The 27366-nt window shown below is 42.2% G+C and overlaps 1 protein-coding gene across 1 annotated transcript in view; it reads left to right on the top strand.

The window, feature by feature from the left end:
* The window catches only part of FBN2 (fibrillin 2), a 372340-nt gene that overhangs the window by 214482 nt on the left and 130492 nt on the right, over positions 1 to 27366 (top strand). Inside the window, exons 11-18 of the mRNA XM_040415981.1 lie at positions 1638 to 1775; positions 2362 to 2481; positions 3893 to 4018; positions 7633 to 7755; positions 7851 to 7973; positions 8770 to 8922; positions 16863 to 16916; positions 18605 to 18730. Coding sequence (XP_040271915.1) covers positions 1638 to 1775; positions 2362 to 2481; positions 3893 to 4018; positions 7633 to 7755; positions 7851 to 7973; positions 8770 to 8922; positions 16863 to 16916; positions 18605 to 18730 — 963 coding nt within the window. The remainder of the gene's footprint in view (positions 1 to 1637; positions 1776 to 2361; positions 2482 to 3892; positions 4019 to 7632; positions 7756 to 7850; positions 7974 to 8769; positions 8923 to 16862; positions 16917 to 18604; positions 18731 to 27366) is intronic.

Here is a 27366-nt window from a genome sequence, read left to right as displayed (position 1 = left end):
TCAAATTTCATCCCCATTTACCAATAACTCTTGTGCAACACCTAAAGGGTTAACGACGTATGTAAAATCAGTTTTGAATACCTTGAGGGGTGTAGTTTCTTAGATGGGGTCACTTTTAGGGAATTTCTCCTCTAGGGGTGCATCAGGGGGCTTCAAATGGGACATGGTGTAAATAAACCAGTCCATAAAAATCAGCCTTCCAAAAACCAAACGCGCACCTTTCACTCTACGCCCCGCTGTGTGGCCGTACAGTAGTTTACGGCCACATATTGGGTGTTTCTGTAAACGGCAGAGTCAGGGCAATAAAGATACAATCTTGTTTGGCTGTTAACCCTTGCTTTGTTAGTGGAAAAAATGGGTTAAAATGAAAAATTAGACAAAAAAATGAAATTCTCAAATTTCCTCCCCATTTGCCAATAACTCTTGTGCAACACCTAAAGGGTTAACAATGTATGCAAAATCACTTTTGAATACCTTGAGGTGTGTAGTTTCTAAGATGGGGTCATTTTTGGGTGGTTTCTATTATGTAAGCCTCGCAAAGTGACTTCAGATCTGAACTGGTCCCTAAAAATTTAGTTTTTGTAAATTTCTGAAAAATTTCAAGATTTGCTTCTAAACTTCTAAGCCTTATAACATCCCCAGAAAATAAAATATCATTCCCAAAACAATTCAAACATGAAGTAGACATATGGGGAATGTAAAGTCATCACAATTTTTTGGGGTATTACTATGTATTACAGAAGTAGAGAAACTGAAACTTTGAAATTTGCAAATTTTTCAAAATGTTTGGTAAATTAGGTATTTTTTTGTGCAAAAAAAATAATTTTTTTGACTTCATTTTACCAGTGTCATGAAGTACAATATGTGACGAAAAAACAATATCAGAATGGCCAGGATAAGTCAAAGCATTTTAAAGTTATGAGCACTTAAAGTGACACTGGTCAGATTTGCAAAAAATGGCCTGGTCCTTAAGGTGAAAATGAGCCCGGTCCTTAAGGGGTTAATGACAGCAATGAAATGCAGTGGAAAGTTTTTTTGGGGATTAAGTTAATTTTCATGGCAAAGAAGGACTATGCAATTCATTTGATCACTCTTCATAACATTCTGGAGTATATGCAAATTGCTATCATAAAAACTTAAGCAGCAACTTTTCCAATTTCCTTGTAATTTTCAAAACTTTTGGCCACGACTGTAGACACTGGGAAAACTCGTTTGTTATAACCTACATTTATGAAATAACTATATGCACAATGGCCTTGATTTATCATGCTCATGACTTCAAAAAGTCACAAAATGGGCAACTTTTTGAACTTACTTGTGCAAACATTTTTTGCATTTTTACACCACTCACACTACTCTTGAAATATGGGTGTCACTCAAGATTTATCACTGAGACTTTTTTTAAAAATCACAAAAAGTCTCAGTCTCATACCAATAGGAGGACGAAGTAGGAAAACTGGAGTAGCTTTTCTAGACAAAAGTGTTAGGTTTAAGGATAAGACAAATTTATCAAACAGCATACGACATTTGATAAATATGGTATAAAGTACGCCGACACAGACTAAAAAAAACTGACTTCAAATTTTTCCCTCATGGTGAATTCCCCCCAATTTGTGTTTATCTTTTTTTTATTTCAGCAACATTAAATCAAACCATAGACATATGCAAACAGTACCCAAATCTTTGTCTAAATGGACGGTGTATTCCCCACCTTAATAGCTATCGCTGTGAATGTAATTTGGGCTATAAGCAAGATACACACACAGAATGCATTGGTAAGTAACATTTATAATAGCTTGAAATTTGTGGACTTTTTGAACCAATATTATTTAGTATATATATATATTATTTGTACACACTACATGCTTAAACTTGTTTGTGTAATGGCTTTCCAATTTCCAACAATTACTTTCTAAAGGGCAAAAATAAACATACAAGACATAATGGAGAGAGACTGGTAATACACAGTAACTCTGCGCTAATGCGTGCTCAGCACCCCAGGGTGTCATTAAGAATAATTTAAAAACATAAAACGTGCAATGATAACTATAATCTTAAATTAAATAAGTGAACTACATTACCTTATGCAAAATTAGCTAATGGGAAAATTATGTTTTAGAAATGAATAGAATATAGTTGACATTACCTAATAATGTAGAATCTGTGGAAGTGATCCACAAGGAAATAAAGTAATTTGGATAAATAATCAAAGTTTGACTTGGCCTATTTGAATAATTCTATTGTCTGGAGACTTAGTGAAAGTTATCTAAAATGTTTACTTAACTGCTCCACCCTGAATAATAATATAACCCTAATGATATACCTTAAACCAAATTATATTTTTCTCATTACTGTAACCAGATGTGGATGAGTGCACATCAAATCCATGTAATAATGGTGACTGTGTTAATACTCCTGGATCATATTACTGTAAGTGCCATTCTGGCTTCCAAAGAACTCCCGCCAAACAAGCTTGTATTGGTAAGTATAATCTATTAACTATGACTTTCCTTTGTCATCACAAATGCAAAATGCTATTGCGAATGTGTTGCATTGGTACTAACATTTTTCTTCTCATAGTGGCTTTTCAAAATTTCCTACCGATTGCATAGCAGAAAAGATAAAGAAAAGCTTTGTCACTGATGTGTCATTCAGGATGAAGGCTCACTATCGATACAATGACTCACATCAGCAATAATCCTGTACATGAGATTCATCCAATACTATAGCAAAAGACTTATTAAATGTTACTAACACAGTGACTTTTCAAGCTTTCTCCAGCTGCTCAAATATGTGTAGTCAAAGTCACCTTAGGGCTCTTTCACACGAGCGGATGCCGTGCAAGTATTCTGCTGCATGAAAGAGTGCCAAGCCCCGTTCCGGACAGCAGAGACATGCAGCGATAACTTTATTGATAATGCTCTCTGTGACCTTTTTACTACAAAATCACGGTGAGATAAAGTTGTCACCGTGATTTTGTAGTAAAAAGATCACAGAGGCACGGAGCATTATCAGTCATGTTATTGCTCTGTGTATCTGCTGTCCGGAACGGGGCTTGGCCCTCTTTCATGCAGAGGATTAACCACACGGCATCCGCTCATGTGAATGAGCCCTTAAGGTCTTTTTATATGAACCCATGTTACAGGCAATTATCAGGAAATCACCATTTGTTCCTGATAAGTGCCTAATCATTAGAGATGAGCGAATTGAAGTCAAACAAATTGAGGCTGGTCTCCCCTCTCTTTCTCTCTCTCTCTCTCTCCATTTTCTATCAGTCTGTATAGTCTCTCCTTTCCTGGCCAAAGGGGTGCAACTGACCTCTTTCACTCTCATTATAACTTATCTTTGCAGTATCCTCACCAGAATACAGTCTCTGAACATAAAGCCCTTCTGTACTTTTGATATTATGGGGAACTTGAACCTTATTGCTCCCGCCAGTATGCACAGAAGTCTGTAGCCACAATATAGATGTGTTACTTTTCTTTGACAAATGCTCTGCACTTTCCCTTATGTGGCCGCTGTATGTTCTGATAAATCTAATAGCTCTTTCCTCAAGCTCTGGCACACCTGCTGTTACTTTAGCTGTTTCTAATCCACAGGGTTGACGTATCCCAAGGTAAGCTTCATTCGTTGCTGCACTCTTGCTTCGTACTTACTCACAGCTTATTCTAGACTGACTCACTTTCTTCTATAGAGGAGCAGTTCAGCAATAGTAGCTCACCAACTTCCATTCTCTCCATATACAGCCCTTGGAACATGCTGTGCACAAAATACACTGACATCAACACTTGCAGTGGGACACTACAGATAATCTCTCATTTCTTGCAAAGATTGGATTGATTTTTATCTGGTTTGTTAAAATGTAAATAATATCTATTTTTTTAACTCACAGATATTGATGAGTGCATTCAAAATGGCATTCTCTGCAAACATGGTCGGTGTGTAAACACAGAAGGAAGCTTTCAATGCATCTGCAATGCTGGATTTGAACTAACTGCTGATGGCAAGAACTGTGCAGGTAAAATGTATTCACGTGTGAAAAAATACAATTATAACTTTGCAAAAGAATTCATTTTCAAATACTTGGCAAAATAATATAAGAAATATGTACAGTGGATATAAAAAGTCTACACACCCCTGTTAAAATGTCAGGTTTCTGTGATGTAAAAAAATGAGACAAAGATAAATCATTTCAGAACTTTTTCCACCTTTGATGTGACCTATAAGCTGTACCACTCAATTGATAAACAAACTTAAATCTTTTAGGTGGAGGGAAGAAAAAATATAAAAATAAAATAATATAGTTGCATACCCTTAAACTAATACTTTGTTGAAGCACCTTGATTTTATTACAGCACTCAGTCTTTTTGGGTATGAGTCTATCAGCATTACACATTTTGACTTGGCAAGATTTGCCCACTCTTGTTGGCAAAAACACTCCAAATCTGTCAGATTGCGAGGGCATCTCCTGTGCACAGCCCTCTTCAGATCACCCCACAGATTTTCAATCGGATTCAGGTCTGGGCTCTGGCTGGGCCATTCCAAAACTTTAATCTTCTTCTGGTGAAGCCATTCCTTTGTTGATTTGGATGTATGCTTTGGGTCGTTGTCATGCTGAAAGATGAAGTTCCTCGTCATGTTCATCTTTCTAGCAGAAGCCTGAAGGTTTTGTGCCAATATTGACTGGTATTTGTAACTGTTCATAATTCCCTCTAGCTTAACTAAGGCCCTAGTTCCAGCTGAAAAAAAACAGCCCCAAAGAATGATGCTGCCACCACCATGCTTCACTGTGGGTATGGTGTTCTTTTGGTGATGTGCAGTGTTGTTTTTGCGCCAAACATATCTTTTGGAATTATGGCCAAAAAATTCAACCTTTGTTTCATCAGACCATAATACCTTTTCCCACATGCTTTTGGGAGACTTCAGATGTGTTTTTGAAAAATGTAGCCTGGCTTGGATGTTTTTCTTCGTAAGAAAAGACTTTCGTCTTGTCACTCTACCCCATAGCCCACACATATAAGGCTACTTTCACACTAGCGTTCGGAGCGGATCCGTCTGATGTTTCATCAGACGGATCCACTCCGATAATGCAGACGTTCGCATCCGTTCAGAACGGATCCGTCTGCATTAAAACTTAGAAAATTTTCTAAGTATGAAAGTAGCCTGAGCGGATCCGTTCAGACTTTACATTGTAAGTCAATGGGGAACGGATCCGCTTGAAGATTGAGCCATATGGTGTCATCTTCAAGCGTATCCGTCCCCATTGACTTACATTGTAAGTCTGGACGGATCCGCTCGCCTCCGCACGGCCAGGCGGACACCCGAACGCTGCAAGCAGCGTTCAGGTGTCCGCTCACTGAGCGGAGCGGAGGCTGAGCGCTGGCAGGCGGATGCATTCTCAGTGGATCCGCCTCCACTGAGAATGCATTGTGGCCAGACGGATGCGTTCGGGGCCGCTCGTGAGCCCCTTCAAACGGAGCGCACGAGCGGACACCCGAACGCTCGTGTGAAAGTAGTCTAAAGAATACGGGAGATTGTTGTCACATGTACCACACAGCCAGTACTTGACAGATATTCCTGCAGCTCCTTTAATGCTGCTGTAGGCCTCTTGGTAGCCTCCCAGACCAGTTTTCTTCTCGTCTTTTCATCAATTTTGGAGGGACATTTGGTAATGTCACTGTTGTACCATATTTTCTCCACTTGATGATGACTGTCTTCACTGTGTTCCATGGTATATCTAATGCCTTGGAAATTCTTTTGTACCCTTCTCCTGACTGATACCTTTTAACAATGAGATCCCTCTGATGCTTTGGAAGCTCTCTGTGGACCATGGCTTTTGCTGTAGGATGCGACTAAGAAAATTTCAGGAAAGACCAACTACAGCAGCTGAACTTTATTTGGGGTTAATCAGAGGCACTTTAAATGATGGCAGGTGTTTGCTGACTCCTATTTAACATGATTTTGAATGTGATTGCTTAATTCTGAACACAGCTACATCCCCAGTTATAAGAGGGTGTGCACACTTATGCAATCACATTATTTTATTTTTTTTGTTTTCTTCCCTCCACCCAAAAGATTTCAGTTTGTTTTTCAATTGAGTGGTTCAGTTTATAGGTCACATTAAAGGTGGAAAAAGTTCTGAAATGATTTATCTTTGTCTCATTTTACAGCACAGAAACCTGACATTTTAACAGGGTGTGTAGACTTTTTATATCCACTGTATACTGTCCACATTGGACAACCATCTATCATGAATATGCTGTATTAGTAACAGTCATTTGTTTAATTCTGATATGCTGAACACTTGGTCATTAAAGCAGTTCTCCAGAACTTTCAATTAAACTGTGACTAAATGGTTAAATAAATGACCTTTTTTTGCATAGTAATCATGCAAGCAGCTGCTAGCAGAAGCTAGCAGAAGCACTTGGGCTGTCATTTCAACCAACATTTTTCTAATGGCCATGGAGACAGTAATAGTCTAAAATAACACAAATGCCTAAACCTCGATACTGATCAAAATTATCTAGGCTTTTTTGTCAATATTAAAGAGTTCTTCTCTGAAATGAACTGGTTTTCTGCCATTTCATTAATCATGTAATCTAATCTTGGACAGTTGACTACGTCATGTATCATTTGTTTTTATTACTTTATAAGATAGTATCTCTAGACTGCATGGAGGGTTAGAAGGCAGCGCTAAACCAGGTTTTAAGCTCTAGTAGCATAGATGGATCTTATCAAATATGGATGAAATGTGTCCAGGGTTCTTGCATGGGATATATGATAATCATAATCAAGGTCAGTTTTTATTACATAAATAGGTTTGTTTGCTTCATCATTGACTTGTAGTTTGAGGAATAATAAAACCTAAAATAAAGTACATTCAGTATCTTTCCAGTATTAATGGGGTTCGCCTATTCCTGAATGTTACATTTCTCTGATATTTCACACAAAATACAATCTTTCGATGTGAATGATTTAAAAAATGTGCAAGGAAAACAGCAAAAGGCAAAAGAGATAAGAAGCCAAGACATAAAGACAAGAGGGGTTAAAAGATAAGTAAAACATGAGCATGTAAACTGAGTGATGCGGTGATGAACTTTTGTTTAAGACTGGCATATGAAATACCAGTCTTAACTTGAGGAATACAATAGCTCCTTAAATGGTGTGAGGAGTCTTATAGTCCAGCCAATGCTCCTCTAGAATTCTGGGAAGAGGGCAGGCAACTGAGCTCCTAGCAAGGTGTACCTCTAATGCTAACAGATGGAAGGTAGCTATCCTATGAATTAATGTTTGGCATTTTAAAAGACCTTAAGACATGATTCGGATAACAATTAAGCCAGGATCTCATCTATAGCTCTGCACTGATGAGGGACAATCTCCCTGAAACAGCTTTCCTGAGATGATATGCTCGCTTAATTATTAACTTAGTCAAGTCTCAAGACCCTTTAAAAGGATGAATATTGACTTGTAGGATAGCTACCTTACATCTGTTAGTATTAGAGGCATGGCTTGCTAGGAGCCAATTTAAATACCAGCCAATAAATGGTGGTCAATGTTTGTATATTAGTATACTATATGTAATTATGAACACAAAACTTTTAATATTAATCAAGCTCCTACTTGTATTGCCAGATCATGATGAATGTGCCACTACAAATATGTGTTTAAATGGAATGTGTATAAATGAGGATGGCAGCTTCAAGTGCATCTGTAAACCAGGATTTGTCCTGGCAGCCAATGGTCGCTATTGTACAGGTATGTTCTATCACATGATCATCTTCTAGTTAAGTATATATGATTCATTTTATTTCTATTCTGTTTACATTTTTCTCCAATATCTGCTCTTGTAGATGTTGATGAGTGTCAGACACCAGGCATATGTATGAATGGACATTGTATCAACACAGAAGGGTCTTTTCGCTGTGAATGTCCTCCTGGTTTGGTTGTTGGGGTAGATGGACGTGTTTGTGTTGGTAAGTTCCTTAGTTATTTCAGTTCTCTAGCATTTTTCTTATTCCATCACATTTAGAACTTGATATCAGCTGTATAATCTTGTAAACAGGCAGTTGCTCACATCATTTATAGGGTATTGTTTACCAAAAGATGAGATTTTGTGTTTGATTATGTAATATTAGAGTATTTTCCATGGGTTTACTTCTGCCCATTAGAAGATAACTAGACTATGGAAAAAGTCTGAGATCTGCCTTACTTATGAAACTTATTTTCATATACCCTATCCATGCATCCATGTTTGTGACCCACTGTTGGTGAACCCAACCTATCTATATATTTTATTGACAGTCATTTAGTTGTGTACAACTGAATTTCAGTAGCCACGGCATGTATGCTTCCTAATATTTTAATTGGTAAATTTGGGGCATGCAAGCCCCACACTAGGAATGTCCCATTAGATAGGACCACCCACTTATGGGTTAGGCTAACATAAACTCTGTCAATTTCAAACCTCGAACAGCCCAAATAGGCAGGGATTGTCTCTGAAAATTTGAGACAGTCTCTGCAAATTCAGGACTGTTGGCAACTATGTGTATGGGTGGCCATAATTTCCCTCAACACTAATGTGTTTATCTCAAGAAGAGCATACCAAGAGCTGTAGGAAAAGACACACCAAATATAGATAGATTCACAATTCTGATGCATTATCTATCAGTTACAAAAGCTGAAAATGAATTTTAATGCTTTGTAGTATAGTTTAGAAAATTTGTTTATGCGATTATATGATATGGTTTTAAATTTTATTTGTTCCTTTAGATACCCACGTGCATAGCACTTGCTATGGAGCCATCAAAAAAGGGGTTTGTGTCTATCAATTTCCCAGAGCAGTGACCAAGTCTGAGTGTTGTTGTGCCAACCCAGACTATGGGTTTGGAGAACCATGCAAACCATGTCCACCACGCAACTCAGGTAATAACAGATTATATCATGTACCTTTATAAAAGATTCACTGCATAAAAGAAATGAAAGATAACATATCATTAGTGATGATCGAGCATGCTCGGCTGAATACCACGTGTGCTCGAGCGCCATTTTAAAGTCTCTAGTAAGTACTGCCACTCATTGTAATGCCGTAGCCATGTTGGTTACTGGCATTACAGTGATTGGCTGGCCGGAACGCGTCATCGGGTGCTATAAAGCACCCGATGATACTTGGTTCGGCCAGTCTTAGTCAGGGAGAGCTGTGCTGTAGAAGGGACAGATAGTGTAGGGAATTGAATTTTATTTTTTGGTTAGGCAGGGTTGGTGTTAGAGACCCAAAAGTCCTTTTAAGGACTAGTGTTGTGTCTGGCAGCAATATATATTTTTAGTGCGATTAGAGACCCAAAAGTCCTTTTAAGCACTATTGTTGTATCTGGCAGCAATATATATTATTAGCGCAACCTGCGCTACATTGCGTGCAGTTATTAGAGACCCAAAAGTCCATTTAAGGACTATTGTTGTATCTGGCAGCAATATATATTTTTAGCGCAACCTGCTCTAAATAGCTTGCAATTGTTTGGCCGCTGCAGACTGCGACATTATCTGCGCTACATCTCCTGTGTAATGTGTGCGCAGCCTAAAAATATCTGTGACATTCAGTGTAGTTTTTCCATAGACGGTGTCCGCTGCGGACAGTTACAATACCTGCGCTACATCTCCTGTATAACGTGTGCGCATCCTAAAAATATCTGTGACATCCAGTGTACTTTTTCTGTAGACGCTGCGGACAGCGACATTATCTGCGCTACATCTCCTGTTTAACGTGTGCGCATACTAAAAATATCTGTGACATCCAGTGTACTTTTTCCGTAGACACTGCGGACAGCGACATTATCTGCGCTACATTTCCTGTTCAACGTGAGCGCATCCTAAATATCAGTGACATTCAGTCTAATTTTTTCGCTGCTGGTGGCAGCGACATTACCTGCGCTACATCTCCTGTATAACGTTTGCGCATACACTTACAAAACCTGTGCTACTGTACGTGTGACAAACTTGCAAGCATATATACCATTTAATAGGCAGAAGGTGAGCAGTAAGGGACGGGGAAGTGGCCGTGCTGCTGATGGTGCACACAGAGGCCGGGGCCCTGGGCGCGGTGAAACTGTACTGGCTGCCAGAGCGCAAAAAACACAATCATCCACGATACCTACCTTTATGTCCCAGTTTGCAGGGCGGCGCAGGACACCACACTCGAAGTCAAATCAGTGTGACCAGGTGGTCGGTTGGATTGCAGCAGATAATGCTTCCAGTCGGTTAAGCACCATCCTGTCTTCCACAAAGTCCAGTCTCAGTAGCCAAGAGTCTCCTTCCTCCCACCATGGAGAATCTTGGCAAACAAGTAATCCCACATTCAGATATTCCAAGGAGCTCTTTTCGGCACCATTCTTTGATTTGGGCATCTCGCAAAGCCCACTTGAAGAGGGACATGAGGAGATCGTGTGCACTGATGCCCAAACTTTTGAGCATCCACAGTCACAAGAAGATGATGGTGGGGAACGGCAATTAGTGTTTCACAAGGTGGATGATGATGATGAGACACAGTTGCCAATAAGCGAGGTTGTTGTTAGGTCAACAAGTCAGGAGGATGACCAGAGTGAGGAAGTGGAAGAGGAGGTGGTGAACAATGAAATCACTGACCCAACCTGGGAAGGTGGCAAACCGAGCAAGGACAGCAGTACAGAGGGGGAGGGATCCGCAGCACCACAACAGGCTGGAAGAGGCAGTGGGGTGGCAAAAGGGAGAAGGTGGGCCACACCAAACAGGCCCACAACTTTTCCCTGGAGCACCCCCTTGCGGCAATCTCCATTTCCAAGGGCTAGGTTTTCCGCGCTTTTTTAAGGAAAGTGCGGACGATAAAAGAATTGTCATTTGCAACCTGTGCCGTACCAAAATGAGCAGGGGCGTGAACACTAGCAACCTCACCACCACCAGCATGATCCGCCACATGGAATCAAAGCATCCTAATAGGTGGCCCAAACGCCTGGGTCCACAATCAGTGTCTACGCGTCACACCACTACCTCCTCTTCCCCTGTGTTACGTGCTTGCCAATCCCCTGTCCAAGACACAGGCCCGGATGCCTCCCGCCCTGCACCTGGACCTTCGCAAGCACCATCAGCTAGCACATCCACTTCTGTGCCCCAGTGCAGCATACAGATGTCCATACCTCAGGCATTTGAACGAAAGCGCAAATACCCAGCCACCCACACACAGGCCATAGCACTAAATGCGCACCTTTTCAAATTGCCGGCCCTGGAAATGTTGCCATTTAGGCTTGTGGACACTGAGGCTTTCCGCAGTCTGATGGCGGCGGCGGTCCCTTGATACTCAGTCCCCAGCCGCCACAATTTTTTTTCCAGTGTGCCTTGCACCAGCATGTGTCCCATAACATCACCCGTGCCCTGACCAACGCAGTTATTGGGAAGGTCCACTTAATGACTGACACATGGACAAGTGCTTGTGGCCAGGGACGCTACATTTCCCAAATGGCACACTAGGTGAACGTTGTGGAGGCCGGGAGCGAGTTGAACCCTGGGATGGCACAGGTACTACCGATGCCAAGCATTGCGGGTACTACTTCCAACAGGATTTCTGCCACCACCTAAATTAGTAACTGCAACCCCCCCCTACTCCTCCTCCACTTTCGATTTTACAGCACCAGTCATCCATCAGTCAGTAGCTGGAAGCAGTGTAGCACTGCAGTGGGGAAGTGGCAACAGGCCGTTCTTAAACTAATATGTTTAGGTGACAAACAGCACACCGCCAAAGATCTGTAGCAGGGTATAAGGGACTAGACTGAGCTGTGCCTCTCGCCACTCAACCTATAACCAGGCATGGTTGCGTCTGATGATGGCCGTAACTTGGTGGCGGCTTTGGAGCTCGGCAAGCTCACACACATACCATGCCTAGCCCACGTGTTAAACTTAGTGGTTCAGCGGATTCTCAAAACCTACTCCAATGTGCCTGAGCTACTGGTGATGGTGCGCAGCGTGTGTGCACATTTCTGAAAGTCATCTACAGCTGCCGCCGGTCTGGCAATGTTGCAGCAGCGCTTGCAATTGCCAGCTCACCGACTGTTGTGCGACGTGAGCACGCGCTCGAACTCGATGTTCCACATGTTGGCCAGGCTTTGTGAGCAGCAGAGGGCAGTAGTGGAATACCAGCTACAACATGGTCATTGCCTTTCCCTTCAGCTTCCGCTCTTCACAAGCGACGAGCGGGCATGGATGTCTGACCTCTGTGAGGTTTTACGCAACTTTGAGGAATCAACAGAGATGGTGAGCGGCAATGCCGCTATTATCAGCGTAACCATCCCACTTCTGTGTCTACTGAAACGCTCGCTGCTCACATTGAAGGAGGACGCTTTGCATGTGGAAGAGGTGAAAATGGGGGAAGACAGTGCACAGGGTGATAGCCAGACTACCCTCCATTCATCTTCTCAGCGTGAATTGGATAATGAGGAGGAGGAGGAGGAGCAGGAGAGGGTTGCATCCGTTACAGAGGGTAGTACCCATAGCAGGTTTATTCCATGTGTTCAGCGTGGATGGGTCAAAGAGGAGGAAGAGGATGAGGAGATTGAGAGTCATCCTCCTGATGAGGACAGCGAAGTCTTGTCGGGACTTTGGCACACATGGCTGACTTTATGTTATGCTGCTTTTCCCCGTGACCCTCTCGTTATACGCATTTTGGCCAACACCGATTACTAGTTGTTCACCCTTCTCGACCCCCGCTACAAATAGAACTTCAAATCTCTCATTCCTGTGGTGGAGACTAGAGGAATAACAAAATGGTGCAATACCAGAAGGTCCTTGTGGAAAAATTACTCCAAACATTTACAGCTGACAACACTGGCAGCAGAGTACATAGTTCCTTGGGCAAACGAGGAGGGGAGATGAGGGGAACACACAGCAGTTCCAACAGAGGCAAGGCAACACTCTCTAAGGCCTGGGACAGTTTCATGACATCCGCCAGCAACCTCACCCTGATGCGCGGACTAGTGTCACAAGGAGAGAAAAGTTTTGGAAGATGGTAAAGGAGTATGTAGCAGACGATGTCAGCGTCTTCAATGATCCCTCTGCGCCTTACAACTATTGGGTGTCCAAGCTGAACACGTGGCACGAACTGGCACTCTATGCCTTGAAGGTGCTGGCCTGCCCTGCTGCCAGCGTTTTGTCAGAGCGGGTATTTAATGCTGCTGGGGGCATAATAACTGATAAGAGCATCCGCCTGTCAACTGAAAATGCTGACAGGTTGACTCTTATCAAAATGAACAAGGCCTGGATTGCCCCTGACTTCTCTACTCCACTAGAGGAAAGCGGCTGTACATAAAGGCACTTTAAATGTGGCTTTTATGGTGTATTGAATACACTGTATTCCCATGCACCCCTTCCACCACAAAAAAAGGGTATATGGTTCAATCTTCCTTTTCCCATCGTCCTCCTCCATCATATCAACATGCTTATTAGGCTGTCCTTGCTCCTAATGTTTTAGAGGGTCAGCTCAGCAGCAGGCCCTGAACCATAATTTTCTCGATGGTCAGCTCAGCATTAGGCCCTCAACCATAATTTTTTCGATGGTCAGGTCAGCAGCAGACCCTCAACTATAATTTTTTCGAAGGTCAGCTCAGCAGCAGGCCCTCGCCCATAATGTTTTAGAGAGTCAGATCAGCAGGCACAAGCCGCTAATGTTTTAGAGAGTCAGCTCATTAGCAGACCCTCACCCCTAATGTTTTAGATGGTCAGCTCAGCAGAAGACCCTCACCACTAATGTTTTAGATGGTCATCTCAGCAGCAGACCCTCGTCCATAATGTTTTAGATGTTCAGCTCGGCAGCAGGCCCTCGCCCCTAATGTTTTAGATGGTCAGCTCAGCAGAAGACCCTCACCACTAATGTTTTAGATGGTCAGCTCAGCAGCAGACCCTTGCCCATAATGTTTTAGATATTAAGCTTAGCAGCAGGCCCTCGCCTATATTGTTTTAGATGAATAGCTCGGCAGCAGGACCTCGCCCCTAATGTTTTAGATGGTCAACTCAGCAACGGGCCCTCGCCCATAATATTTTATATGGTCAGCTCAGCAGCAGGCCCTCGCCCCTAAATGTCTTAGATGGTCAGCTCAGCAGCAGATCCTCAACCATAATTTTTTTGATGGTCAGCTCAGCAGCAGGCCCTTGCCCCTAATGTTTTAGAGAGTCGGCTCACCAGCAGACCCTCAAACATAATTTTTTCGATGGTCAGCTCAGCAGCAGACTTTCACCCCTAATTTTTTGAATGGTCAGTTCAGCCGCAGGCCCTCGCCGCTAATGTTTTAGAGGGTTACCAGCAGGCCCTTGCTCCTAATGTTTTTGACAGTCACCAGCAGGCCATCAATCATAATTTTTCAAGGGTGTGTATGATGCCCTCCTTTATGTGTAATAAAGGGTGTATTGGAGTGCCGGTTCCTTTTAATTTTTGGCAGCCCTTTCACTTAGTGAGTGTAGGAGTCCCACTACCTGAACAATTGTACCACAATGTGAATGAGGCCCTCCTTTATGTGATATACAGGTTGGATCGGAGTGCCTCTTCCTTGTAATTTTTGGCAGCACTTGCACTTTATATACAAGTAAATATACAGGAAAGAATGTTTCCTAACAATTTTTCCTTTTAAAATCGATTTTATCTTCGGTTTTGTGCGTATTATTGTCAGTTTGTAAAATTGGTGTACTACTCAGATAACATCGTTCGCAGCAGCAACCTGGGAGTCCAAGATGCATCCAGACATCCTTCCCATGCTGTTCCCGAACAATTTTAGTGGTGTTTCCATCAATTTCTGACCTTTTCATGTGAACCAGACATCCTCCCCTCTTCAGTGCAGGGGGTGCCTGGTTTAATGCTCTGGTTCTCCCATTGATTTCTATTGTGCTCGGGTGCTCGGTTTACATGTATGTAAAAAATATAGTGAAACTTTTTTTTATACATTTTCATTAATTACATATCACAATTTACTTGAAACTAGAAGAAATCTAAAATCTTTTGACTGTGATACAGTGAGGAACAGAAGTATTTGAACACCCTGCGATTTTGCAAGTTCCCCCACTAAGAAATCATGGAGGGGTCTGAAATTCACATTGTAGGTGCATTCCCACTCTGAGAGACAGAATATATATTTTTTTCAGGAAATCACATTGTATGATTTTTAAATAATTTATTTGTCTTGCACTGATGAACATAAGTATTTGAACACCTGAGGAAAATCAGTGTTAATATTTGGTACAGAAGCCTTTGTTTGCAATTACAGAGGTCGTTTCCTGTAGTTCTTGACCAGGTTTGCACACACTGCAACAGGGATTTTGGCCCACTCCTCCACACAGATCTCCTCTAGATCTGTCAGGTTTCGGGGCTGTCGCTGAGCAACACAGAGTTTCAGCTCCCTCCAAAGATGTTCTATTGGATTTAGGTCTGGAGACTGGCTAGGCCACTCCAGAACCTTGATATGCTTCTTATGGAGCCACTCCTTGGTTATCCTGGCTGTGTGCTTTGAGTCGTTGTCATGTTGGAAGACCCAGCCACGACCCATCTTTAATGCTCTGACTGAGGGAAGGAGGTTGTTGCTCAAAATCTCACAATAAATGGCCCCATTCATCCTCTCCTTAATACAGTGCAGTTGTCCTGTCCCCATTGCAGAAAAGCACCCCCAAAGCATGATGTTACCACCCCCAAGCTTCACAGTAGGGATGGTGTTCTTGGGATGCAACTCATTCTTCTTTTTCCTCCAAACACGACGAGTGAAGTTTAGACCAAAATGTTCTACTTTGGTCTCATCTGACCACATGACTTTCTCGCATGCCTTCTCTGGATCATCCAGATGGTCATTGGCAAACTTTTGACGGGCCTGGACATGTGATGACTTGAGCAGGGGAACCTTCCGTGCAATGCATGACGGCGTAGTGTTCTACCGATAGTGACCTTTGAAACTGTAGTCCCAGCTCTCTTCATGTCATTGACTGGCTCTTCCCTTGTAGTTCTGGGCTGATTCCTCACCTTTCTTATCATCAGTGATACCCCATGAGGTGAGATCTTGCATGAAGCCCCAGTCCGAGGGAGACTGACAGTTGTCTTTAGCCTCTTCCATTTTCTAACAATTGCTCCAACAGTTGATCTATTTTCACCAAGCTGCTTGGCAATTGCCCCATAGCCCTTTCCAGCCTTGTGGAGGTCCACCATTTTGTCTGTGGTGTCTTTTGACAGCTCTTTGGTCTTGCCCATGGTAGTAGTTGGCATCTGACTGACTGTGGGGTGGACAGGTGTCTTTAAAGAGCTCAGACAGGTGCTACTAAGTTAGATTAAAGAGTGGAGTAGGGGTGGACTTTTTAAAGCCACAGTAACAGGTCTTTGAGAGCCAGAATTCTTGCTGTTTCTCAGGTGTTTAAATACTTATGTTCAGCAGTGCAAGACAAATACAATCTTTAAAAATCATGTTATTTTCTGAAAAAAAAAATGTATTCTGTCTCTCAGAGTGGGAATGCACCTGCAATGTGAATTTCAGACCCCTCCATGATTTCTAAGTGGGAGAACTTGCAAAATCGCAGGGTGTTCAAATACTTCTGTTCCTCACTGTATAACAATAGTGAGACGAAAATATAAAAATCGAAAAGCAATGACAGCCAGTAATTTATGTTCCTTTTATACATTTTAAGATTCTTGCATCTTATTTTCTGTCTAGACTTATTTGTTGTATGTATAATGTATTTATCAGTTTTCTTTGGTTTATGGCAAGATCTAATAAATTTGTATGCATTATTAAAATACAAAAAATGAAGGATAACTGCAGCAATTCAAGCACATGTATAATTAACATTAAATATTTCATAAAATTATCATTTCATTACAGCTGAATTTCATGGACTCTGCAGTGGAGGAATAGGAATTACTGTTGATGGAAGAGGTAATTTTAAAACAGAGTTTCAGGGCATAAAATTAACTTTTTAGAAACAGTCTAAAATAGTACAATGGAATAATAAAATGTAACTAAGTCAATGCAGAATGCACAAGTATCTGTAGAACTTGGTCTACAGTCTCCTCTTCATTCTGCTGTACCTTGCTGTTATGCTCTTTTTGCAAAAGCTAAATTAACTGGAACTTAATTATCTTTCCTTTCAGTGAGGCACCCGCAAAGTATCCCCAAAAAATTTCTGTGGAAATGAATAAGCAGTTCATGTAGTGCACGGATAGGCTGGGCCCTCAAGTGTGAGAGACCACAGTTTTAGCCATTCACTGTTGTGGCTAGTAAACAAGGTTCCTGAAAGGGAACCCCTCCCAGAATTATCTACTGGGGTATTTAAACATGAGGTTTCCAAATCAAAGCCTTCAACGAGGACCTGCCACCTCTCCTGACATGTCTGTTTTAGTAAATGATTTTAATCTGCATTAAATATCTATTCTGGAGCCTCTTTTCTCAGTTGAGTCATTCCTTTAGGCCTCTTTCACACAAACTATACAGATTGTGTCAGGATGTGTTCAGTGAAACTCGCACCATTTTGCAAGCAAGTTCAGTCAGTTTTGTCTGTGATTGCGTTCAGTGTTTTTGTTTTTTCCGCGCGGGTGCAATCAGTTTTGAAGGTTTACAAACAACATCTCCTAGCAACCATCAGTGAAAAACGCATAGAATCTGGACTGTGTCTGGATTACATCCGGGTGCAATGCTTTTTTCACCGAACCCCATTCACTATGGGGCCAGGGCTGCATGAAAAACGCAGAATATGGAACATGCTGCGATTCTCACGCAACGCAGAACTAATGCGTGAAAAAACATAGCGTTATATGAAAATAGCTATGAAAAGTCCTGTCGTTTCTAAAGCAGACATGTTAGGAACAGAGAAAGGTCCTGTTTAAAGGAGATGTCTCACTTCAGCAAGTGACATTTATCATGTATATAAGGTTAATACAAGGCACTTACTAATGTATTGTGATTGTCCATATTGCCTCCTTTGCTGGTTTGGTTCATCTTTCCATCACATTATACACGGCTCATTTCCATGGTTATGACAACCCTGCAATCCAGTGGTGGTGGCTGTGCTTGCACACTATAGGAAAAAAGATCTGTCCTCTCTGGTGGCCGGGACCATGCGAGTGCACATAGGCTGGCACTTTTTCCTATAGTGTGCAAGCACAGCCACCCCCCGCTTGATTGCAGACCGGCCATAACCCCCTGGAAATGAGAAGTGTATAATGTGATGGAAAAATGAATCACGCCAGCAAAGGAAGCAATATGGACAATCACAATACATTAGTAAGTGGCTGGTATTAACTTTCTCTATATGATAAATGCCATTTGCTGAAGTGAGACAACTCTTTTATGTATGCTGTATAGTCTGTTCATTCAGAATTTAATTATCTCTTATAATGTAGATTGTGGGGTGGCATATTTTGGCTCAATGAGTGCTAAATTTAAAATACGTGTGGAGCAATTTCTATGCCAAATAATGTATACTTACTACATCTCTGTGCCTCATCATTCTAGTAACCCCACCTATTGAAACAGAAATCACATATTGCTTGATATCAGATAGGTTTATATCACTATTACTTTATGGAGCTTCTATTTGATCTTATCAAATGCTTTGTAACTTGCAGACATCAATGAATGTGCTCTTGATCCTGACATCTGTCCCAATGGAGTTTGTGAAAACCTGCGAGGAGGCTTCCGCTGTAATTGTAATAGTGGCTATGAATCAGATTCTTCAGGAAGGATTTGTATTGGTGAGTTTATGCAAGTAATTTTGTAATTTTCTATGTTTGCCAGTTATAGTTTTTTTGTTTTTTTCTGACACTAGCCATGGACATGTAACACCATTTTTCATCTCCCTTGTTGTCACAGACCATTCTTACTATACTACACTCTCAAAAATCATATTGTAACCTAAACCACCCAAATATTTCTGGCTGAAGGGAGAACCCTGTAATGACATAGTTAGGTAATGGGGTCTAGCGGAGATCCGGCCGCATTCTGGCAAAAATGCGATGAGTCAGCTGGACACAAATCGCTGCATACTGCGGTTTGTGTCCGGACGATTCCCGACACTGTCTGCCGGATCAGGTGGCCGGATCTATGTGCCACAGATGTAAAACTAGCCTTATCAGTGCTTGAAGTTGAAGACTGTACACATTAGGCTAGTTTCACATATGCGGCACGTAGATCCGGGTGATCCACAGCGCGCAGTGGTTTGTGTCTGGGGTGCATGGGGTGTGGTGGATATCTGATGATGGATCAGTTTCAGGAGAATGATTCTGAAGGGGGTGGGGTGGTGAATGGAGAGAGTTAGATTAGGAGATGTAATAGGCTAACCTAAAAGATGTGTTTTTAGGGAGCGTCTAAAACTGTGGATGTTATTAATTAACCTAATTGATTGGGGTACGGCATTCCAGAGAACTTGTCAACTTGGGACAAGTCTTGGAGACGGGAGTAAGAGGTTCGGATTATGGTGGATGTCAGTCGTAAGTCATTGGCTGAACAGAGAGCACGGGTAGGATGAAAGACAGAGATGAGGGAAGAGATGTAGGGGGTGCAGCACTGTGAAGAGCTTTGTAGGTGAGAATGAGGACTTTAAATTGAATCCTCTACTGCATGTGCAACCAGTGCAATGACTGGCACAGGGCGGAGGCATCGGAGTAGTGGCTAGACGGATAGATAAGCCTAGCTGCTGTGTGAATTCAGATCACTATCCACATCAGTGGATAAGGTGACAGCTGCTAGTCAAGGAAGTTAGGGCGTAAGTATTGCTGTGGATTATGATTTGGGGTCACATTATGCCGACACGATAATGCTGAATAAGTCTACAGAACGGGAAGTAGTCCTAATAATAAAAGAATAACTTGTCTACAACCGTATCATTGCTTCATTTGGCTACACCATTACCTAACGCTATGGTCTGTGTGACATACCCTTGATTGTTAGCTTGTATAGGGACACTTCTAAAACAAGACTATTGAACCCTGATATTTGATTGCACTGACACATACGGTAGCATAATCACAACTTTAATATTAATACGATTAAGTCTTAGAAGTCATACATTCTCCAAAATCCCTATTTATGTTCCTTTTGAGAAGAAACATACTATTTTGAAATGGGCATATAATGTCCAAATAACCTTAAATTTTACTACTGGTTTCTAACAAAACTTGGTCTCTAAAGGTCTATTCACGTTGCCACAAGACTTGTTTCCTTTGGGATTCTTTTGGTTTCTAGTGTCAAAAATAAAAACCTGATAAACCTATGATCATCAATGAGATCCCTCAGGATTTATTTGGATCCATTTGAAAACAGATTAGGTCCAGCAAAGGTGTCACGATTCCATAAGTGAAATAAATGTGACTTTGTAGAAGATTTTTATAGTTATGTACACGATTGTAAATAAGTGGACGGAAATCTGGTGGGGAAAGGTGATTCATGGTTATGACTAAACCACTTGCAAATCAAATAAATTTGTCTATAAGGATATGTGGTTTTACATGAGGGTGATTGAGTTTTTTTCTTTAATCAAAGAACTAGTGTATGGAACATCTGTTTACTTTGGACGTAATCCAAAGTGGGCAGTTTGGCTTGGACTCCACAGGAAATTGTTGTGTATAATAATCATTAGTTACACATTCTCATAAAAGGAGCAGACTTTTCTTTTTACTTTTGCATAAACTTTAACCTTAGCAGAGGCCAGGATGCTGTTCATTCATCTTTCAGCATAAAAATAACAAGAATTTAGTGGTTATTTCTTACCTGTCTTGTGTAGCAAGCCCAGGAGAGGGGAGAGGAGAAGAGAGTAGCAAGAATGGTGGTTGTAGTTGTTACCCACTCTGATGCTCCTCTGGGCTGTGAAGTGATAAAAGGGGCACACCTTTGTTCCCTTCAGGACACACTCTGGTTTTTGTTTTCTCCTTCCTGATGGTGGTATGGGGTGCCCTTGATGATGATGAATTGTGAGGTGCAAGGCCGGGTCCCTTGGCATCTAGCGATGAGGTGCCAGTGGAGGCAATAATGACACCAGTTTACAGGCAGAAAGGTTCTTTAGGGAAGAAGAATCTAGTTACAGATACAGTAGTCAGTTTTTGGCATTCTCTACACAAAGGATAATTTCCACAGTTCCCACAGTTTCATGGCTGCAGTAATAGTTAACAGGTCAAATTCTTTCTCTGTAGCAATATTTGTCACATTGCACCTCTCTAGCTGACTTACACACAAGAATCCAGAAATAGAGGTCCAACACTTCTCTTTCACTATGCAATCATGGGGCAGCCCCCAACATCAGACTAAGTTCTTCACCTTTTTCACAGGTTGTGGTACTCACAATACATTATTCCACAATGTCCTCAGTGGGATATGAATCTTTAGCAACTTCCACAGTGTGATTGCAAAGTATGTCCAGGTACCATAAGACTTAAATCTTCTGAACAAATTCACTGTGGAGGCCACAAGCTTCTCTTTCAAAATATTACCTCCACAGAGCTTCTACACACGCTTCCTCTTGACACTGGTATGCTGTGTAAACTTCCCTTTTGTCTATTTCTTCACCTTTGCTATTCACTGGCTGGTTTGATCCCGCAGCTGTCTCACTGCATCTGCTTACTTCACTGTCTAGACATGGACTCTCCTACTCTAATTCCTCCTCCCTAAGGGGAGTGTGGTAACAGCCCCATCTAGGTTTCTATGGCCTGTTAATTGCCTATTACACAGGAAAATTTATAGACACCATAAAGCACATCTAAAACCCCTTTAGCAGTGTACCACTGCCATGCAGTGAGACACTGCACTTGTCCTACTATAACTCCATAAATATTTCATCCTAAAATGATTCTGTCCTTTGTTCCCTATAGACAGATTTTGAATATTTATTAGTTAATTGCTATTAGAAAACTAATCTAGCCCTGAGACAGTTTGATTCAGCAACAAACACTGCCTGGGTATGTAGAAACTTAGAAAAATAGTACAAACTTGTAATGAATGGATATTATAACTTCAACATCTACTAATATTAGGCTGTAGAAAAATTTTTTTTGCAAATAGATGAAATAGCCTTTCAACAACCTCCCTGGTAAAAGAGATATTGATAATTAAAGGGGTTGTACCTAAAATGCCTCTTTCAGCTAACCTGTGGAGAGAATAGACTTCCAACAGTACTTACCCTTCCATCGCTCCACCAACTCCTTGATTCTGGCGGGGGTTACGTAATTGGCTGTTTGCTCTTCCTCCGATGTCCCCACCAGATGTTCAGATCATAGTCTAGTCCTGTAAGTTACAGGATTTTCAAAGGGTCATATAAATGTTATCTGAGTAAACAAAATACCTAGTATTGATTTCTGGGTCTTGGGTACAGCTGTGACTTTGATATCACTGCTAATACGCATAATTTTGTTTAAACTGAAAGAATGTAATGAAATGTGTAAAACCTACACAGTAGACATGTAGAACATATTCAACAGATTCAAGATCCAAAAAGGATCAGAGTGATATGCATTGTTGGATAATTAATAGAGAAGTTTTGAAATATGTCAATCCCAATTACAGGAGAAATCAGCAATAAATAAAAGTGTACTATTTAAATACGAGGGTCACAATGTATAAGATAAAAAATAAAAGCAAGATAAAAAAATTCATAAAAAATGCTACCACACATAACACCATAGACTCTAGGGCCCTGCCCCGGAAACTATATTCTATATCAAAGTGACCTTTGCAGTAAGAGGACATAATTAAAAAAATATATACAGTACAGACCAAAAGTTTGGACACACCTTCTCATTCAAAGAGTTTTCTTTATTTTCATGACTATGAAGGCATCAAAACTATGAATTAACACATGTTGAATTATATACATAACAAACAAGTGTGAAAAAACTGAAAATATGTCATATTCTAGGTTCTTCAAAGTAGCCACCTTTTGCTTTGATTACTGCTTTGCTCACTCTTGGCATTCTCTTGATGAGCTTCAAGAGGTAGTCCCCTGAAATGGTCTTCCAACAGTCTTGAAGGAGTTCCCAGAGATGCTTAGCACTTGTTGGCCCTTTTGCCTTCACTCTGCGGTCCAGCTCACCCCAAACCATCTCGATTGGGTTCAGGTCCGGTGACTGTGGAGGCCAGATCATCTGGCGAAGCACCCCATCACTCTCCTTCATGGTCAAATAGCCCTTACTTTCAACGTTTTCCCAATTTTTCGGCTGACTGACTGACCTTCATTTCTTAAAGTAATGATGGCCACTCTTTTGTCTTTACTTAGCTTCTTTTTTCTTGCCATAATACAAATTCTAACAGTCTATTCAGTAGGACTATCAGCTGTGTATCCACCTGACTTCTCCTCAACACCACTGATGGTCCCAACCCCATTTATAAGGCAAGAAATCCCACTTATTAAACCTGACAGGGCACACCTGTGAAGTGAAAACCATTTCAGGGGACTACCTCTTGAAGCTCATCAAGAGAATGCCAAGAGTGTGCAAAGCAGTAATCAAAGCAAAAGGTGGCTACTTTGAAGAACCTAGAATATGACATATTTTCAGTTGTTTCACACATGTTTGTTATGTATATAATTCCACATGTGTTAATTCATAGTTTTGATGCCTTCAGTGTGAATCTACAATTTTCATAGTCATGGAAATAAAGAAAACTCTTTGAATGAGAAGGTGTGTCCAAACTTTTGGTCTGTACTGTATATTTCAGTTGCATTTCGTTCTATTTAAAAAATATAAAAAAAATTATATTTTATAAAAATAAAACAAAAAATACAAAAATAAAGCTCCATGTATTACAAAAAAACACACAAATTACTTACATAAGGCCTTTTGCAATGGTTTGTTTCCGCATCCAAGCCGCATCAATGTGGCCGCAAAAGATATGGACAGCACTCCGTCTGCTGTCCGCATCCGTTGCTCCATTCCGTGGCCCCGCAAAAATTATAGATCATGTCCTATTCTTGTCCGTGTTGTGGACAAGATAAGGCATTTCTATAATGGGCCATCTGTTCCGTTCCGCAAGTTGCGGAAGGCACACGGCGGCAACCATGTTTTGTGGATCCGCAATTTGCGGACATCCAAACACGGCACGTTCATAAAATAAATAAAATAAAATAAAAAGTTATGGTTTTCAAGGACACATGTACTAAAATAAACAGAAAATGTCCCTGGCCAGAAAGGGGTGGTAAATGTCTCAGTCTTGAGCTGGCTAGGTAAAGATGAGAGGTGGGATCTCATTGAGTTAGCACATGTTTAGCTCATTGGTTCACATTTGAATATTTGGTTTATTGTGGATGATTCAGTTTTCAGAAAACTTTTGATACTGTATGTCAAATCAGTGGGGGTCTGAGTGCTGAGACCCCACTGATCACTAGAACAAGGAACCAAGACAGACTCAATGAAATGTCCATGGTCCCATCCTGATTTTGTTTCCAGCAGGGTTTAGAGAGTGCGTGATATGTAGGTACTTCTCACTCCTCGTTCTAGTGATCTTTTGGGGGGGTTTCAGCACTCAAACCTCCACTGATCAAGACCTTTGATATGTCGCTATGACATATCAAACATTTTCTGAACCCTTTAAATGAATCCCCATTTTTGATACTTATGTGATATTCTTGTCTGTCCTTGTACCTGCCAATACATTTATATTTTGTCATCTGTCCTGAACAGCCATGGTAAAAATAAGCATGGGCAGCATTTCCTTCTGATCTCTCTTGCTGGCCATGAGTAGGGTTATTGGCTAAGCTCGGGCCCTCTACAACCCGTTAAATTAACCCATCCAACCCTCTCTCCATCCCAAATAACCACGCATAGCCACTGTTCGGATTAAATCGGCCACAGCAGCCGTTTTATTAAATAACATAAATAACATAAACAACATAAATAATTATAATAATAATAATGACATAACCATTTGACTTAGGACTGACGAGGGAGGTCGTAGAAGCCGCCTAAATGCATCTTAACCGACCAAAACCACCATGGCAATTCCATCTTACCCCCAGCCGCGTACCACAAGCTCGGGGACACCAACTGATGGACGCCACACCAAGCCAACCAGGTGCCCCAACTCTGAGAGTCCAGCCCCACCATTGAGGCCCTCTCATTCACCTGTACCATCCAGTAGCCACAGCTTCTATGACCTCCCCCTGCCAACAACACGCAGCTTGACTCCAATCCTCAAGCTCGCGCATTCTGCCACACACGGAAAGCTCTTTCCACTCCCCCTTGCAAATCCAGCGACCACAGATCAATGCCCACTGCATTAAAGTGGACCCCATCCTCTCTCCAGAAACCCCCGGTAACCGATTCCAACTCCGGATGCCACACCGACACTGCCCCATGCTTGGCACAAAATCTCCCAATCACCCTATTTAACTTGATCCTGGCCTTATTCAACTTATCCACAGATCTAGCCTCCCTCCAGGACTTCCTCGGCACAATGTCTGACCACACAGTGACCATGGACAGGAAAAGTGACCACAAACGTAAAAAATTTAACCTGATGTCCCGAATCAATTCCCTGCAGGGACGAACACCTAGGTCATTACCCCCCACGTGCAACACTAGCACATCAGGGGCCCTATCCAACTTGGCATGACGATGTACCTCCTGCTGGACACTACCCCACAACATACCTCGACGCCCGATCCACCTCACCACTGCCACATCGCGGTCAAACCCCAACTGTCGCCCGTTTTGCTGAACATCAGCCCGCAAGGCCCCCCAAAAAACGAATGAGTGTCCCAAAGTCCACACTAACAGCGGGGCGTCACCTGCAAGCCAACAAAACCAAAACAATGATTAGAAACAATCCCGCACCCTCAAACCGCCCCTAACCGCACATATAACCGAAAGCGCTCTGACTCACACCTCCCAATGTGCTTTATCACCTTCTCTCGCATGCCCAGCCGAGCAGCCTCCATGGCGGCCCCAATCCTGAAGGAATGACCCGTGAAGTTACCAGAATCCATTCCCAGGTTATGCAAACACTTCTTAAATACCGCCAGGAATTGAAACCTTGACAGAAAGGACCCATCTGCATGCCTGAGAAGCGGGCCGGCACCAACCTCGGACCCCTCCTGAAACTCCCGCAAACACTTGACTGGACACAACAAACAACCCGGTACCTCAAACAACGTTATATAGTGACCTTTTCCCTCCCGATTCGTCTTAGAAAAACAAAGAAAAACCACCAATCTGTCGGCATACAAAATTACGTCCTCCCCGCTCAATCCCCCCGCACGACTCACACTTCTACACAATAACTCTCCCAAAAGAAACACCCTGAAAAAGGCCAGAGAAAACGATAATCTGAACAACCTCAATTCCCAAACCGAATGTCAGACCAAGGCCGCTTGCTCCCCCAACTTGAGCAACAGAGAAAAAGGCACTGGAAGTCGAGGGTCCCTTACCCGCCGAAATCTCCTATGCCCCTTTAACACCTAACGCACCAAAAAGGACTTAGTGATGTCGGGAATTCCGCAACTTGAACCCAAAGGCCAGCCCAGCCATGCAGCTGTTCATCTGCGTGACCGACCATCCCTGTTCCTTCACATGGCCAATGAACAACAATAGCGGGATTTCCCCACCTATCACATCGACCCCCAGGTCATAACACCAGCGTTTCCAAGTACGCCAGGCCTTATCATATGCTCTCCACGTGCCTTCACTCAATGATGCCTGCAACAGATCCCCTACTGTACCTCCAAGATCTCCCACAGCGACTCTGGACACAACAACCCGTCTGGACTCGCCTCTGGGGCCAACTGGCGAAACCGCTCCCACTGCAAACGAGAAAGTGCATCAGCGATGCTATTAGAAGACCCTGCCACGTGCACCACCACCACCACCCAAGCATTAAGAGACAGACACATAAGGACCAACCGCTGTAATAAACAAATCACCGGGGGGGAAGAGGCAGTCAAGCCATTGATCGCTTGCACTACACCTAGGTTGCCACAATGAAACCTAACTTTCCGGTCCCTAAACTTTTCCCCCCAAAGCGTGACCGCCAGCACAATTGGAAAGAGTTCCAATAACGCCACATTTTTAACCCAGCCATTTAGCACCCAGGATTCTGGCCACCAAGCCGCACACCACTGTACATTACAGTACACCCCAAAACCAACCCCACCCGCAACATCTGTAAACAAATCAAAATCAAAACTATCAACAACCCCACTCATAACTAACGCCCTGCCGTTAAAAAGCTGCAGAAACGAATCCCACACTATTAGATCCCCTTTCAGTTCCCGACCCAGCCTGATAAAATCATGCGGAGCCACAATACCCCGGTCGCGGAAGCCAACCTCCTACTAAAAATGCCGCCCATAGGGAGAATACGACAGGCAAAATTCAATTTGCCCAGCAAGGACTGTAAGTCCCGCAGGCGA

The sequence above is a fragment of the Bufo bufo genome, chromosome 2 (assembly GCF_905171765.1).
Source record: "Bufo bufo chromosome 2, aBufBuf1.1, whole genome shotgun sequence".
Lineage (NCBI taxonomy): Eukaryota > Metazoa > Chordata > Amphibia > Anura > Bufonidae > Bufo > Bufo bufo.
This window is presented reverse-complemented; position numbering and strand designations above follow the sequence as displayed.